The sequence below is a fragment of the Centruroides vittatus genome, unplaced genomic scaffold (assembly GCF_030686945.1).
Source record: "Centruroides vittatus isolate TY-2023 unplaced genomic scaffold, ASM3068694v2 contig_923, whole genome shotgun sequence".
Taxonomy (NCBI): Eukaryota; Metazoa; Arthropoda; class Arachnida; order Scorpiones; family Buthidae; genus Centruroides; species Centruroides vittatus.
Window position 1 is genome coordinate 745,684 of NW_027122610.1, and position 18,369 is coordinate 764,052.

The 18,369-nt window shown below is 27.7% G+C and overlaps 1 protein-coding gene across 3 annotated transcripts in view; it reads left to right on the top strand.

Annotated features, from left to right (window-relative positions):
• Positions 1–1,753: 1,753 nt before the first annotated feature.
• LOC136984558 (solute carrier family 4 member 11-like) overlaps positions 1,754–18,369 on the top strand; it is a 192,306-nt gene continuing 175,690 nt past the window's right edge. Inside the window, exons 1-2 of one of the 3 annotated variants that reach the window (XM_067281598.1) lie at positions 1,754–1,846; positions 6,837–7,285. In XM_067281598.1, coding sequence (XP_067137699.1) covers positions 7,000–7,285 — 286 coding nt within the window. In that variant the 5' untranslated portion in view covers positions 1,754–1,846; positions 6,837–6,999. Of the gene's footprint in view, positions 1,847–6,836; positions 7,286–13,574; positions 14,037–18,369 lie in introns of those variants that run through there. The other 2 variants (XM_067281600.1, XM_067281599.1) reach the window with 2 other exon arrangements.

The following is an 18,369-nucleotide window of genomic DNA, read 5'->3' on the forward strand; positions in this document are numbered from 1 at the left end:
TTTGCAAGAAATATTAAGTTGCTTAATGCACGATTTCAATTACTTTCAGAACGTTAAAAAAAAAAGAAAAAAAGAAATTAGAAAGATACAAATATTTATTCTAAATTAAGTTAAAACTTTGTACATTGTTTATTCATTAACTTTATGTTAAGCTTTAAACAAGAAAAATTCTATAATCTTGAGAAGAAACAAGTAATAATTTTAATTTTATGAACCGTAAAGAATTCTAAATAAATAAACCGCGCCGAGTTTTATATTACTAAACACATCAACATTTATGAATAATTAAAATTTTATTTTTAAAGGCGAATTTTTATGCCAAAAATGTTAATTTTCGAACTGTAAAATTAAGGTAAGTCTTTCAAACGTATATATATTTTTCTCTTATTCTCTTGACAAAATCAAGATTATTATTTGAACAATGTGACAGGAGAGACAGACACTCCCTTCTACTTTGCACTAAATTCGTTTTTCAAATCTAATTTACCAAAACAGAAAGAGCGAAACGGCTGATTCTTTGATAGACGAAACCAAGTATGAGTAGGATGCGATTATTTCAAAGTTTATTACATAAAAGAAGCGAAAATTCGATTAATTAAACTCTTTTGTTTGATTACTGACACCATCCTAACTACTATATTTTATTATTATTTTTTTTTTATTCACAGTTGAAGAAATATCTTCAACAAAGCCACAGTTGTCTTTGTAAGCAGACTAAATATTTAAGATGAGAGGTGACTTGTATACGTAAAAGTTCTATTAAAATTGGTGAATACCCTTCAAAATCTTATATTTTTTCACTTGTAACTGACTAAAATTAAGCAATGTTATGATAGAATTTCTTGGAAAGTATTACTTAAAAATATATATAAAATTTTTGATTAAAAAAGACTTTTTTTTTTAAAATGCGTTTCCCAACTGGTAGATCGCGATCTCTCGGAGATCGCGTTACGTGATATCATTTCGAGAAAAGTGAGAAAGGTTGGGTAACTATAGAGACCAATATCGAAATTAGTACGAATTTAATTTAATCTTCATACATAATCTTTTAAGATTAAAGCGAATTTTTAAATTTATAATAACTTTTATTTATAATTAAAATTTTAATTTAAAATAATAAATTTTGAGAAAATATTTACGATTAAATTACTAAAAAAAGCAACGAAAACAATTTTAATTAGAACAATTTTATAATCATTTTATAATTTTAATATAATTTAAAATTGCATATTTATTTAAAAATTAAAAAGATTTTATAATTAAAAAAAATTAAATTTCCAAATATTAATAAAATATTATTAAAACACCCTCAATTTTAAATATAATTACGTTTTAAAATTAATTAAAACCTATTTAGATATTGTTATATTTTAGGAATAAGCATTAAATAACTAATACAGAATTATATCACGTCCGAGAATCAAGCAACGTGATAACTATTTTCGGTTATAAGATTTAAATCTTATTTTATTTACACCTGTGATACACAACTAAAATATTTAAATTTTCAAATATACGTTCAACTAACCAATCGGCATGCAAATTTGATTCGAGATTCTTAATTGATCAAATAAAAATTTTTAATTTAATTATTATTATTATTATTAATTGAATTATTCTGTAAATAAATTAATTGGTAAGAACACTTTTATCGTATAAATGAGTATTTCTTTCAATAAAATTTGTAAAGGAAAAAAAAAAAAGAAAAAAAAATACGATTATCGTCTGCTAAATTATTTCGAAAACGACCACCAGATGGTGTCGTGGAGTTAGAAGCGCGAAAAATGTCGAAATGTTCAAGTTTGTTTTATATCCGGAAAAACCAAATAATTGAATAATAGAACACGTGAGTGGTAAATGTTTATCTTTCTGAATAATTAATTATTAAAGCCGAAGAGAGAGAAACATAACACGATTTAATACTGAATAATACGACTTTTCGATGTGATTCATCGTCTGCTCCTTTTCTCACAGCAAAAGTTATCTTTCTGATTGAATTTCAAGAGTCGAAATGTGAGGAATAAGTTACATTCTGCATTTAACTCACATAATTACAAACATTAGAAGTATATTCTGTATCTTAATTAAATTAACATTCTTGTTGGCTCTAAATGACTTACCTTCTTACTTTCTTAAGTAGAGAAGGTAACGTAATAAAGTCATAAATGGAAACTAACCACACATTTCCCATCTTAAGCGTCTACACACGCACCTATACACGTATCAGGTATACCTTATATATATACACAATCTGTACGTACTGTGCAGATAGATATGGCGTATATTATACATACATATGTACACAGTGGTGCACTGAGGATTTAATCTTGGGGAGCTGAGTTGAACGGCTAAATGTTTTAATGCGAATTCAATAAAATTCCCATCTTATGTGAGCGCTGTTTCATAAGTAGTGTGGAAATAGAAGACACGACAAAAAAAAAAAGAAAAAAAAAAGCTATTAATTAGGAAAAGATTTTTGGAAAATCTTTTAGTATTTTCTTCCGTGTTCTTTGGAAGGTGCCACCTTAGCCCCTCTTCTGGGTGCGCCATTGATGGTGTATATGTATATGCAGTGGCGTACCCAGAGGTCCTGGCACCTTCCAAAGAAAACAGAAAGAAAAACTTAAAAAATTTACAAAAATCTTTTCCTAATTAATAGACCTTTTTTTGTTTACAAACAGAAAACACGATACAATTTAAACAATAGGAGGATTAATAGTCCTTTTTTTACCTCGATACGCCGCTGCACATGCATACACTTCATCAGTGGAGCACCCAGAAGAGGGGCTAAGGTGGCACCCTCCAAACAAAACGGAAACACTAAAAAATTATTCAAAAATCTTTTCCTAATAGTCCTTTTTTTTTGTTTATATTGTTAATAATTTTGATCGTAAAAGCCTTACTGTCCTTAAATTCTAATATTATTGTTAATTGTCTACTTGGACTTTACTTATTAATAGGACTTTATACTGGTGTTTAAAGATTGGCACAGTAATGAGAGTTAATGACCACAGTAATAATTTCTGTAGTAACAGAAATTATTACTACAAGTGATATAATAAAGAAATTTTGTTCTTTCCTGAACTAACTCTCATTACTGTGCCAATCTTTAAACACCAGTATAAAGTCCTATTAATAAGTAAAGTCCAAGTAGACAATTAACAATAATGTTCATAATTTTTTGTTTTCTGTTTCTATAATACTAACGAATTAATTTTTACATAAGGATGGTCGGATGGCCGAGCGGTCAAGGTGGCAACCTACCCCTCGAAAAATATCCTGGAATTTTTCGAGGGGTGGTCCGTCCAGATGTGTCGGGCCCCGTCTCTCACCACCCGGCCGTCCCATTGTGTCGGGTGAGATGTGTCGGGCCTGGCCGAACTCATAGTGGGCTTGGTAAAAGATGCCCTCTTAGTGCCCACAGGGCGGAAAGAGATATTAAAAAAAGTTATCACATAATGTGAATTCAATAACATTTCAACCTTAAAAAGTTTTCTATAAGTTTAACTCGGCTTTCTCCAAGATTAAATCCTGAATACTCTACTGTACAGTACATTGTGTACTTTCTATCAGTACAGATACTGAACAGACTCGCCTGTTCTGGTGTACCGGTTTGTGTATGGCTGACTTTAGACTTACTTAAAAGTTGGCTTGTCACAACATTCCGTCATTTTACTCTTTCAGATATTATTTAACAATTACACTTATTAAAGTAGATGAATATAACGAAACTATTTCATCATACCTGTTATAAATTCGTGACATTAAGGAATTAATGCAACTGGCTTCTCTATGAAGGTAAAATTATTTTAGAAAAGCAGACTTCTGACTGTGTATTAGCTGAAAGTACAATTAGTTTAGAAAATGCAACAAGCTACTCTCCTATAAGCTAAACAGCTTTCGAATTAGAATTTCAAATAAGACCCGACATAACTAAAAATACATTGATGAATTAGGTGGGATTATAAGCTTAAATTTCCACTCTAACTCGTAAGTTATAGTCCTGTTAAATGCGTGCATTCTGTCTCAGAAAATGATTTTTATTTTCTAAAGGATTGTTTTGGTCTAATTTAAAAGTGTCATAGTGATATAAAATAATACAATAATTGAAATTCATAATAATAAATTATAAGTTTTTGTTTAATTAACTGTACAAAAGAGTGAATGTATATGGACCAAAAGTGAGGAGGTTTTGGGGATTTAACCCCCATTTGAGAAGGATTAAAAAATAATAACTAATATTTTTAATTCGTTTAGTTTCTCCCTTGTCTACTATATTGTGTTACTCTACGTATCTACATTGTAAAAATTAATGAACTATGTTATGAAAAATAATTTTGTTTTTTTAATCCCATTTTTTAAAAATTCTTACAACACACGGGCCTGATAAATTAATTTTAGATTTGCTTTTAATTTTTGCATTCGCAGACTTCATCTAGTATGTAGAAAATTTAAAAAACATGCTAATTACGAGAAATGCTTGTTTTTTAAATGGGAAGAGATAAATTTAAGTATAGGCTGAATTTTTTTCGAAATTTAGTAATACTATCCTTAAAAATTTCATTCTAATTTTTTTTTTTCTTATTCGTTCCAAGTTTCATAAAAATAGGACAGTTTTGAACAGTTTTTTTTTATGTTTACATATTTTAAAGCAGACGCTAAAAATAACTAAATTTTTTTAAATATCGAGTACAATAATGAAAAATTTGCAACTAGTCTTTTAAATGTTTTTTCTTCCTTTGTTGTTTTTAAGAGTAAAGAAAGTCTTTGACATTGGCAGCACCCCAAATTTGATGGTGACAAATTATTATATATAAATTCTGATTTTACAGTTTTACGCGCATCATTCATAAGTATGGCATGTGGCCAGTATATTCTCCGAATTGTGTGACCTTCACTTTGATTACGGATATAAAAATATTTGATAAGTGAAAATGCCCAATGAAATTCAGTTTTATTATCATAACTATTATTATATCTTAAGAAGTTGTGTAATCATTAAACCAAATTTGGAGCTTGGGGAATCAAAATAATAGAAAAATATTTTTGCAGAATTTCATGATTTTTTTCTGAATTAAACAATTAGGATTGAGTTAAACAGAGAAAAGCTGTAAAAGTCCATTGATACGACTCGACTTTAGATTTATGTCGATTACTTCTCATTTATAGCTAAACCAACTATAAAATAGAAATGAAAGCCTTTTTATTGTAAGCTAAAAGGTCTAAATAAGAATAAATAATTATAATTTTACTATTTAAGGTTGGAAAATTTTGAATACGTAAATTTTGAAGATATCTTAAAGTGTTTTCATTTAGATAAATTTGAAGCGTCAAGCATAAAATTTACTACAAATATTTTTGTCAGGCATTTAATAACTACTTTGTATACTAGAGAATTTTATCACCGCAAACACTCTGATAGAAGGTATTTTCTTAAGAATTCGAATCAATACTTGACGTTTTCATTTAATACCATCAAAATACGTTACTTGGCAATGTTATTTCTAGATTTTGTTCACCTGTAGATACTGTTATTTTGGCAAAATTTCAAGTTTTAACGTTAAAATTTGACCGAATGTTACACTGGATTTTATTAGATAATAAATTTGAATAAAGGATAACGGGATCTTATATCCAAATTAAATAATAAAAGTTTCGAAACGGATGAAAGAAAAATGTTATAACCTGCATATTAATTTTGCTACGAGGAAAACAAAATGCTTGTTTTCCACTACTTCAATCCGGTTAGGAGTGGACACAGAATATCAATGTGATTAAATGACGGCATCAGTCAATAAAATGAGAGAACAGAAGGGTTTTTTTGGCACTTCAACACAGATTGAATATACTAAGCAAAAATGATTAAGGATTATATTATCTAATCTATTTTTCTGCTTTATTTATTTTATTTTTTAGAAATTAGTAGAAACAAAGTGCGAGATTCTTTAAAAATTGTAAATTTTTATTATTTTATTTACGCATATAAGTATTGTATTATAATTTCCTCAGAAATTATAATACAATATTTATTAGACCTAGACCTTAAAATCAAAGATAGATTTGAAGGTGTTGGAACCCGATAAAATTTCATATATTTTTTTTTTCTAAAGATATAAATTTTTGAATCATTTTATAATCAACATTTTACGTACAAAATTTGATATATATATTTTTTTTCTTTCCAGAAAAGAATAAGTTTACTCAATACTGATCCAAAACATACTCAATACTGTCCTTTTTAATCTAGATAAAGGATGTTTTAGTTTGTAACTTTGGATTGAATTTTGTGCTTGTTAGGAGCATTGATTGCCGTTTGTTTAGTTGCAAAACGTTGAAGAACAGTTTAGCTTCTCTCAAAGTTGATTGATGTAAAGTCTGCCACTAGATATATTCAGATAAAATCAATTTAATGAAGTCATTACTTGCTTTCCAAGTATTTCTTAACTCTTCAGTTTAAAATACTTAATGAATATCTCCTCTTATTTGAATAACAGATCATTAAATGTAAATAGAAAAGTTTTATGTTGAATATTTTAAAAATTTCTTAAATGAATGATATTTTTAATAACAAAAATTATTTGCGATCAATTAAATTCTTATATTTAACAATATTTTAATGTTAACCGTAAATTTATTAAATCTTATGTCAAATCTTAGAACATCACAGAAATTAAATAAAATCTATTGTTTAACGTCACGTTTAAGTTGTTATAGCGTAATTTGTTAAATAATATAATTACATTTTTGAAAAATGTTAGTTTTTGGAAAAATTACATCCCTTTCTTTTAAAAAAGAGCTAAAGAAAGCAACTTAATAATAAATTTTCATATCTTTAGTCATTTGCATAGAAGAAAAAACAGAGATGCAAATCAGACTAGTATCCATTTCGTATGCGAATCTGCGCCACCCCTGGATGGATCCTGTTATTGGACAAGTAGAAATGACTCCAGGAAACCATGGCAACAAGTGTTCTGCAGGAGATCTGTGAACGAGCGAGGTATGATGCACACAGCGCATGTTATCGATTGGCCACAGATCGGAGTAGGAACTGCCGCATCAACCTCTGTGACGCCTGCATCTTTACCCTCACCTCTATGGTCTTTGGTGTCTAAGAGAGGTCTAAAACCATTCCGCAGACGTCTCTATTTTTGTGAAATGAGTGTGAGACGTGTCAGGGGTTCTTTTCGAGAGTCACTGCGTCATTACGGTGGTTTGGAAGGTAACAGAAGACCTACTCGCCAATTCCGATGGAAGTACAAGGACGGAGAATGGAGAGTTGTGTACAGTAAGTACATACCTTGTTACGTCACATGAGCCGCAGTGTAGAAGATATTGTAAATGATCTTTTTATGTCAGATTTAATAATTAAATAAAATATGTGCTGTACATCGAAGAAAAAAATGTAATCAAGCTATCTGCAAATGGGATGCTGCACAGTCCTAACTTTTGCATAGAGACGTAAAGGGTTATAAATGGATAATCAGTTTTCAACGTACTAGCGACCCATTCTTGGAATTGCACTGGATAAAACCAGTTCTAGTTTTTCAATTGAATTCCATAAAATTTCTTAACCGAAAACAAGTAAATTTTCCAAGAAGAGTTTTAAAATGAAAATTAAATTTACTTAAATATCGCGTATTATAAAAAGTTTCATAGGAAGTCATGAATATCACTTTCATTTGTAAATTATATAGTTATATAGATATATCTTACTATACATAAAGCCTGAAAAAAAATATTGAATATACACTTATGATGAGGCTAAAACAGCTGATGATGCAAATCTTCAAGCGATCGATGAGCATCGTTCTTGCTATTTATTGCTATTTATAAACTCGAGTCGCAACTAGAATGAAATTGTTTGTAGGTGATAGCTCTAATTGCGACACCTATAGTGATAGAAAGGGAGAAGTCGTCGCCATTTTGAATATAAAGCGGAATTATCATTTTGTGTTTCATAGTTCGATTTTATGTCCATCATTCTTGTCATTCGAAAAAAATCTTTGCTTTATCGTACTCAAGATTTTTCTTTTATATTTTATATAGATATATAAACACGGTATGATTCACACATGTCGGAAATAATTTCGTTTAGTCCCACGTAAAAAGTGGCACAAAAATCCACTTGTTTGTTTTTTTTTTATTATAATTTTATTTTTTCACAACACGATCTTATGACAAATGGCATCGTTTCTGTTGGTGTTCTACACACTTTCAACTAGTGGAAGTTTGGCCCTGTTCCCATAAGTTTCGTTTGGAGTAAGGTTTTTGACTTTGGACTCTATGCGAATTGTTAATTTAAACTTTTCGCAATATTATTTTCGATTGGAAGCTTCCTTAATCGATTTTGATTTTTATATTTTTTCCGCGAAAATCTTCCGGGGGGTTTTCCTTTTAAAAATTAAGTTTCTATCGTTAATTTATTGCATCTCGAAATTGTCTCGCTTGCCGTATTTTGGTGTTATACTAGATATCGATTATTTTGGCCGTCAATAAAAGGGTTTGACTGAAACGAGGCTGTCGCTTGTACCAATGGAAGAGGTTGGATTCTGCCAATACGGAAATACAATTTATACCTTTTTAGGATTTTATTCAATAGATATTTTTTGCTTCTTGGATTATATAATTCCTCTCTTTAATTTTCATTATATAATTGTTCATACACTATGTAATTTATTATAAAAGTGATCTTTTCCCCTCTCTTTTTTTTTTCTTGTTCTCAGGGTCGCTGTTTGTTTACGAATCTTGTTTTGGTGAAGATTATTTTTGATCATTTAATCCCGATTTAAGTCTCTAAAATTCTGGATTATAATCAGGAAAATCTGGATATATAATAGGCTATAACCATACTTTTTGATTTAGTATCGTAAATTTGTTTTTATGAACGATATAAACATAAAACGCATTACATTTTATCATAATAATAATTATGACCTAGTTACTATGAAGAGTAAAACTATATTTAAAGGGTTTACCTATTTCATATTTTTCAAATATTTTATCCTTTTTTTAAGAGAAAATTGTAATAAATTTATCGTTATTTAATTTTTTCGGAGAGTTAATTTAAGTTAAGTTAATTTTTTTTAAATTATTTTCAGAGTAATTGCATTTTAATTATAATCAGAATTTAATTTTTTAAAATATATATACATAAATCAGATAGTGGTAAAAAATATTAGGAGAAGGTAATTAAGTTTTAGGAGTTAAACTAGAGGAGGAGGGAACGTTTGTTTAATTTAAAAAAAAAAGTTAACAATAAATAAGATTACAATATTCTAAACTGTTAGAAAAAGAAGGGATTTTTGAAGATAAAGCGATCGCTTTCCACATCATATATTTCTTTTCTTCGTATTGAAACTACCAAAATGGATTTTTTGTCTCGAGAAACATTTTAAAAATTCCGTGTTTTTTTCTATCAGAAAAAAATCTGTTTTGTTCTAAATAAAAGAAAGAATGTCTTCATCGATTGATTTTGTCTCGAATGCAGAGATAATGCAATGAAAAAATTTGGTAAAATTGATTCCCACTGAACAAAATCCGTTTACTTAAAAGTTGATAATTAAAAACTGTATATAAAAAATAGATTTATTTATTTTTTCCTCAATTAAAAATGTGTTTAGATCAAATTTTAAAAACCTGCCTACAAATATGTTAAAATTAAACTACATTGATGCAAATATCCTCTTAATAAAACTAACCTATTAAATTAATTAATTAACTTTTTGAATGAAGTAATTAATTAGAAAAAGTAATATCAAATGAAATTAATATGCTTAATAGAATCAATACAAATTATACTATATTAAGACATTCGAAAAAATAATAATATTTTTACTTGTCTATTTTTTTATAATTTGAAAAAATTAATATTAATGGTTTATTTTTAATTAGAGATTTTAATTTATTTTTTAAAGACATTTTAATCAATTAATATCAGAATACATTGTTAATACGAAAATTTAGTTTAAGAAATGCTGTTACAACTTGCTAATTTGTAGAAATTATAGCTAATTTCAGGGGGGGGGGAATATTAGTTTGTAGTTTGCACTGTTAATTCACCATATACAATACATATATATTATCAATATATAAATTTATAATCATATTTATAGACAACTAAAATTAATTAAAAATCTTTATCACAACTTATGCATATGAAGAGAATTTCTAAAATTCGTGTATTATAATATATTATGCTATAAACATTATATAACTGCAGTGAATTGGTTTTAAACACAGTACCAGTTAACTTTCGAGAGTGAACTTAATGCTATCAGGACACTTTGGGACATGAATTTTGTTGCAGAATAGATATCAGGGGTTTCTTATTTTGGTAACTGCTGATAAATATATTTAGTAGATTTTTCTGTTTAGACAATCATAACCTAAGTACTATAAAAGCGTTAGATGAGGTTCATGCTTTATTTGAAAGCTAAGTATCCAGTAACAAATTTATAATAAGCTGCATTCAGTCTTTATGCAAATAGGAAAGAATTGAGTAATAATAGAGACTAAAATATTTTAAAGAGAAGAAGATTAAAATTTCAATTTTAAGATCTACTAATGTTTTGTTAAGTCAAATGAATCACAGATTATTTAAATATTATCTCTTCATTCGAGATAAATTTTAAATCTATAATTATTTCTACAAATTGTTAAGTCGCATTCATTCTACAAAAATAAATCAAAGAAATATTGTAGTACGATTTTATTCATTTTAAACTAATATTCAAAATAACAGGGAAAGGGAATTAGGTAAATAAGTAGATATTGGATAATGTACTGTAATATATATATATATATATATATATATATATTTATTAAATGTGCTGTTGTAAGAAGATCATTATCTTGTTTTCTATAAATGGATTTTTTCTTTTAAATTTTATGAAAAGCGACTTTATACTCAATTTTTAAATTTTAATAAAATTAGCATTAAAACTGACTAAAATATTTAATACTGATATATATATTTACTTAAAAAATTTATATAAATAATTATAAATGATAAATAAATGAACAGTTGCATATTGTTTCGTACCGAAGAGAGAGATCTTTGGTGAAAAAAACAAATTTAAATGTTATTACAAAAATTATGTTAAATTATTTTTACGCTTAATGCCTGTTTTAATATGTTTTTACATCATAAATTTACAGTATTTAGCTTTGTACATTGGTAAATTTAAAAGGTTAAACGTTGTCGCGATTCGTTGCGGTTCATTTTTTTCAAGATGTTCTTGAATTGAAATGATTTTTAAGTAAATCGAAGATAAGAAAAATCTTTTGTTTTGTTTTTTCTTTTGTTTCTTTTTTTGCAGAAGTGATGAATCAGATAAAGCGGCAAAATTTGACTTGATTGATTGATCAATTTCTTGATAAATTTCTTCATTTCTTTGATGTCATTTCTATATTATTAAATGGAAATATAAACATTCTGTATACAATAAAATCTGGTTAATATACTGTATATATATATTTTTAAAAGTTTATTGCTTTCTTTTTGTTTTTTTTTTTTTTTTTTTTTTGCATAATTTTATAACGTAAATACAAAAGTGAAATTTAAACAGTCGATTTTATTCCAGTTTTGATTTATTGAAAGTAGCTGCAATCCCAGCATTAATTAAGAAGAAGAAATATTTTAGAATTTCAGGAAATTAATAAAGAATGGCAGGTTTAACGAGTGCTGATGGATCATCTAGTTTTCCTTGTGTTGTCTTTGTGCTTTTGTATTCATCATCTTTTACAAATAGTTGTTAAAATTTTAACAAGCTGATTGTAAATTATGTCGAGATAACATTCCATATATTTTTAATAAATGAAAACATCTATAAACGAGTTTTTCTTCTCCAATTTCTAACTTTCGATAAGTTATTGCTTGGGTTTTCTCCTTTCTTGTTTGTTTCTATTTTACTCAGGTGCTTAAATAGTTATTTACAAGCAGAGAAAGGCGATTAGTCTCTTTGGACATCTTGAAGTGACAAATCACATGATTGATAGTCCTTCACTTAATCACTAATTAAAAATAAAATAAAGCAATTGGATTTGCATTCGATAGTTAATATGGAAAAATTAATTTATGAATTCCTGTTTTCTTAAACAACTATTAATATATTTAATAAATTTTTATGAATGCTTTTTCTCGTGAGGAGCTAACGAAACGATACTCGAGAAGGAAGATGGTGCACAAGCACACTTTACTTAATAAAAGAAAAATATTATAAAAGTGATGTGTGAAATTAATGTTTAAATGATATATCTCGTTTAATTTTTACCTTGCATTTATTTCTTTAGCTTTTAATATAAGACTAATAGCCAGTGAGTGAAATCAAGCTTGTCGATTTTACAGTATAAAAGTTATAATATGTTGACAGTAAAGTGGCAATTAAATGTTAATTTAAGATTTAAATACCTGCTCAGAAATGGTGTGGAATTTAACAATTAAAATCACTTTGCAATCCTTAAACAGTTGTCGTTAATGCAGCTATTAATAAAGAATGCATTCAATTACAGATTATGCAAAAGACACGTTGTAAATTTTACTCGCTTTCCCTTATTTATTGAAATGCTTTCATAAAGTACAAATGAAAATTCGTTGTAGCACTACTACTAAGCATTTTCGGAATGCTGAATTTGAACTTTTTGAGTAATATTCTCTGATTCCTGTTTTGCGTGAAGAATGACTTTTTTGAAAACAAAAATTGTTTATGAGATGCAAGGGAATGCTATTATAGACTAAAAAAGTTTTCCATTCTTTTAAAAACATTTTTAAAATAATGGAAAATTATTACGCTTTTAAGTACGCGGTAAGTACGCTTTTAGCTTAACTCCAAGAGGAAAAATAACAGAAAATTTAGTTTTAATCGAAGGTATTCTAACTACATATAGAATTGAAGTGATTAATATTCCTTTATCTTTAAAAAGTGATTGAAAACGTATTTATAGCCTAGAAACTAGAGAAAGTCAAATTTTATCACTAGCTGAAGTATTAATTACACGAAAAGAGAAATTTAAAAATTATATTATATCAATATAAAAGATATGAATTTATGCTTATTTACTCTATATTTTTTAAAATAATTACTAAGTATTTTTTACGATAATTATAAATAAAAGCATAAACTAAACCAAAAGTCAGGACCAATTGAATAAAATAATGTAATAATATATTTTTAATCACTAAATCTGTTCCTTTAATTAAATTTAAGTAATAATAAAATAAAAAAAGAGGTTAAAAAATTCTAAACGATAGAGATACAGCTATTTTTACAATTATTATGACCTAGAATCTCATATAAAATTAATAAGCTAAATATAAATTCTAAGTTAGAACAATTTAAAAATATATTTTACATGTGACTAATATATTATACGGGATTGAGATCTACGAGTAATAAATTCCCAGCTTGACTAAAATGATTACATTAGTCGTTTTGAAAACTTTCGAAATATAAAAGTTTTCATTATATTAATGAGTAATGAACACATTTAAATTAAATTCGAGTTTAGATGCTCGAACATCAACAGCTTACAACTAATAACTGTAACGAATGTCGTCACATTCGTTACAATTATTTTCTCTTTTCAAATTGCTTAAATTCATTCTAGAATAGTTAAAGATAAATAATAAATAATCCCGGATATAGGTCACATGAACGGATTATAAAGCAGATTTAATTATTGGTTAGCCCATGTAAGTAGTCATAGAGGTAGACGCATAGCTAAGCGCAACTCACTTTACAATCGTCAAAGGCTAGAGAGTCGAGTCTAGCACTGCACCACATATCGATCACCGATCTCAGGGAGAAATGGGGAGCGCCAGCCAGTACTAGTGTCGCATCAGCATCTCCAGCATCCCCCACCTTCTATGGACGGAGTATCCGGGAAAGAGAATTAGTAAAAGGACGCCATGAGTGTGAGAAGAGTGAGAGGTTCGTTTCGAGAATCCCTTAGAAAATATGGGGGTTTGGACACCAACAGGAAACAAGTTAGGCAGTTTAGATGGAAATTTAAAGAAGGAGAATGGAGAGTTGTCTACAGTAAGTAATGCTACGTTTTGTTTTCTACACTAGAGGAAAAATAATCCATATATCCTTTTCCTTAAACAATTTTATCTCGTTCGAGTTAACTAGTTTGCTTTAAGTGAGTGGGTAGAAGTTTATCCTCCATCTTTAATACTTCACCTTGCTGATATTTTAAAATTAATTTATATTAAATACTGTCTACGCTACTTTCGATTGATTTAATAAGGTTATTCAGTACTGGAGAAAGTCGATTTAGAAAGTAAAAATTCTCGCTTTTTTGATAAACTAGTGGATTGAGGTAAATAGGAGAAAGATTACGTTCAACTATTTTGATGTTTATATTTAGGATTTTTTCCACTTAAGTTGGGTCTCGTCCAAATCTTTCTAATACGTTTGTTAGAAATTCAACAGAAAGGGTCAAAATCCGAATCGCCGCTTTAGAAGTTTTTTTAAAATTTTAATATGGTAAAATGTACGTGATTATAATTGTTTATTCAAATAGAATAATGAATTTGTTGTTTTATTATCATTTTTTGAAAAATTCTACTTTCCTCTTCCTGAAAGACAAATAAATAAAATGGAAAATCGATCTCTGTTCTCGCTGCTCCTTTCCTTCAGAGATTGATGAGGCTGAACGTTATAAATTTTGTTATTTTTACTATTATAATCTTGTTAAATGCTCTCCCTATATATAGATCATATGCTTTAATTTAATTAAAATTTCTTAATTAAGTTTTCATAAATTTGATTCGAGTCGCTTACGTAAATTCGGTTCGAATTTTACCAAAAACAAACAGTGACACTTCTAAGCAGCAATTTTAAGGTATCATTCGAATCCGTAGAAAGAGATAGAAGCCAAAAGAAATGGCGCAAAAACTGGATTAATTTTCTTTACATTAATTGGTTTTTCTTCGTCGTTCTTTTAAGAAAATCAAAACCGGAATCACGCTTTATTTAAATTTAACACAAGAGAATTATGATTATAAAAATAGAAGGTCTCACTCGACTTGCTGTCGTTCCGATTTTCATCCGATAATGCTAGAAATCGATAAGTCAAGAGAGGAAATTTCGGCTTGTAAGGTTTCTGGTTCATAATGACGCATGCGTAAAAGAGGGATGTTTGTTTTCTTCGGATGAAGTAAAGGGTCAAGAGAGAGGGAAGACAAATCAGCATCGTTTTAGCATTTTATGTTCTATCGAAAACCTCAAATTAATTACAATTACGTAAATTTAGTTGTTTAAAAACTTTCGTTTTCTCAAAAACATGTACAGTACACTGTTATGACGGAACTGTTTAAAAAAAAAGAAAAAACATTTGCAACTCAAAAGCTTAAAAATAAAACTAAACGGACTTAGATTAGCAACATCCGGATTCTATCTGAATCATATTTTCTCGAATGTAAAGCTTAGAATTTTAAAACTTCGCAATTAATCTCAAAATTAAATCAAATCTATATTAAGTATTTTTAGAATAAAGCGATATTGTGATTTTGATCGATGTTTGCATGCAATCGTTTTCAATGCCCTTAAACTAAATGTTGCTAGAAACCTGTGACGACCTTGATTGGCCTGGATGAACTGACTATATATAGAAAAGCGTTGCAGTCATTGACAAACATTCCTTTATTTAAACATTGCAAGATCCCTAAATTTCATTTTTTTCTTTATTTAAGAAAATAACGAAAAGTTTTCCAATCCTGTTTTGTTATTCCATAAAGTGCAACATTTATTAAATCGATAGAAAAGGCACGTTGTTTGTCTATAAATTTGTCAGAAAATATTGGATAATTGGATCAAAACGAGGTTTGCTTATGCAGAATTTCTATAAAAAAAAGGCAAAGCGGTATCGATTTTTGATGGCTGAATAACTATTTATTATAATAAAACGACGAGATTAAATTTACAGAATCGTCTGTAATTAATACAGATATATTTAAGGAGTGTTGTCTGTTTATAATTAGAAATACATTCCGTTTAATCATCTGTCCTGTTTGCTAATGTTTCGTTTATGTATGTATTAAACACTTAACAGTTTAATTGATGGTTACGACAAATAGCCTGCAGATAAAAGCAATTTACTGTAGGACGTATTCAGAATATAAGAAAAAATATATATGTATATACTGTTTTAAAAAGTATTCAGTCCAATTTTTAAACATACCGAACACACATATATAGCCTGTTTATACAGAGTACAGCTGTACATTAACACAATTATTCATTTTCATAAAGAAAAGTAAGTGTTAATCGGGTGAACAAATAATAAATGCTCTGCAGGAAGCGCCTAAACTAAACATGTAAGCTTTAGTCATATGTTAAATGAATGGGAGCGAATGAGAAAGAGAGAGAGGAAGACCTCCAACTAGCAGATTCTGTGAAACCAGTAACAAAGAATGAATAGAAGTTGATAAATGATCTAGCGAATAGTTCGACAGAAATATCTCTTTAGTGATCAATTCATTCGTAGTAATTGATTTGATCAGGTTTTTAATCAATTATTAAAAGGATTTGATTAGTTTACGGATTATATTCTGAATAATGTGTCTACTTTCATCCGAATTTTGAATATAAAAAACTCTTTTTTTTAACTTGTTTTAAATCCTTCTTGAATTAATTTTTAAGATTTTGATCAATTATTCAAAATTTTTAAAAAGTTCTGACGTAATTTTTATTTTTTAGGAGAGAATCTTATTAATTCAGTGTTCGTATTTTAGCGATAACTTAAAAACTCAATTTTTTTAAATTAAAAAAAATACAGATAGAATGCTCCTTAGAAAAAACTTCGTTCCTATTGGCAGAAGCATTTTTTGATAATTTTATAATTAATCTTGAAGAGAAGATTGTCTCATACTCTGTTTAAAGATGTTACTCCTCATTTTACTACTAATTTAAAGTAAAATTTGCATTTTTATTTACGGATAATGACTGATATGGAGGAACAACTCGTTACTTTTTCTTTGTTAAAATAGATTATCACATCATCACAAGCAAATGAAAGTTGCATTATATGCTTAAAAATTTGGAAATTATTATCTGTAAATTCGTTGTATATATATAGTCTATACATTTGTTTCAAAATACAATTTATTCTTTCATCGATTCAATTGATTGAACCTTGATTCCAGTGGAATCAAAAGATAAAATAGGATTTATATGAAGAAAAATCTTTATATTTTATTTTTTATTTATGGTTCGGATCATAAGTTTATGGTTGCACGATGACGATTCATTAGTTGTAATGGCATCTACTTTATCGACTCGCAAAATGACATATGCTATTGGTAGTATTACTTGACAAGACGAATTTGATATCTATATTAGTAACACAATGAATGTTTGACTCCTGTTGTTTCAGAGAAGGCCAAGTTTTATAGATTTATATCAAAATATCATTGTAAAGAAAAATATTTATATTTTAATTTTATCTATAATTTGGATTATAATTTGTTCCACGACGATTCAAAAATTATTATTGTTGTTTTTGTTACTTCTAAGTGAATATGATACACTGAATAAGGAGGCGCAGGCAGAAAAATTGAAGGGCGTTTTTTTCTGAAAATTGAAAATTTTCAATCCTCAAATCCTCAATTTCAGAAACTTCCTCAATGATGAAGACATTGAGGAAGTTTCTGAAATAATTCTTAAATCTCTTAACTTTTTTATCATTGAATTTTCTAAAATCATTTTTGAACTTTTGGAAAATAATTTTTGAATCGATATCATAAAATTTTTCTGTAAAAATTTAAATTGTTTTGAAGTGTTTAAATAGCATTTTGTTTTCCTTCAACAGATAAGTTGTATACAAAATGTTTCCTTTACGCTAATCATTTTTAACTTAAAAAAAAGTATAAAGTTATTTATGATAAATCATTCTTAAATCTCGTATACACTCCTGTACAGAACTACAACTCAGTACATATTTCAGAGATGAAAAAAATGCAATAATGATAGCAATAAACTCAAATCTTGGCATCTGGCCACGTTCGAGACATTCGAAGATCTTTTATAATTTTACTTTTTCTCTTCTAAAATGTTTGTATTTAACACGAAATTTTAAAAGTTCAATATCCGTTTAAATCTATAAAACTAATCTTAGTGAAAAAATAAAAATAAAAGTTTTAAAAGTGTTCCAATTCAGTGATCAATGATTAAAATTTCAATTAAAAATGGAAGCATGTAATTTGTATCGATAAACGATAATACTTGATAAATATGAAATTTATAAAGTGAAAAAATTATCTTATATATATATTGTCTTTCTGGCTTTTTTAAATCTCCTCTTTCGGGCATAGGTTGTAATGTTTTTTTTTTTCTGTTACATGTTTATAAAATTTTGAAAATTTTAACG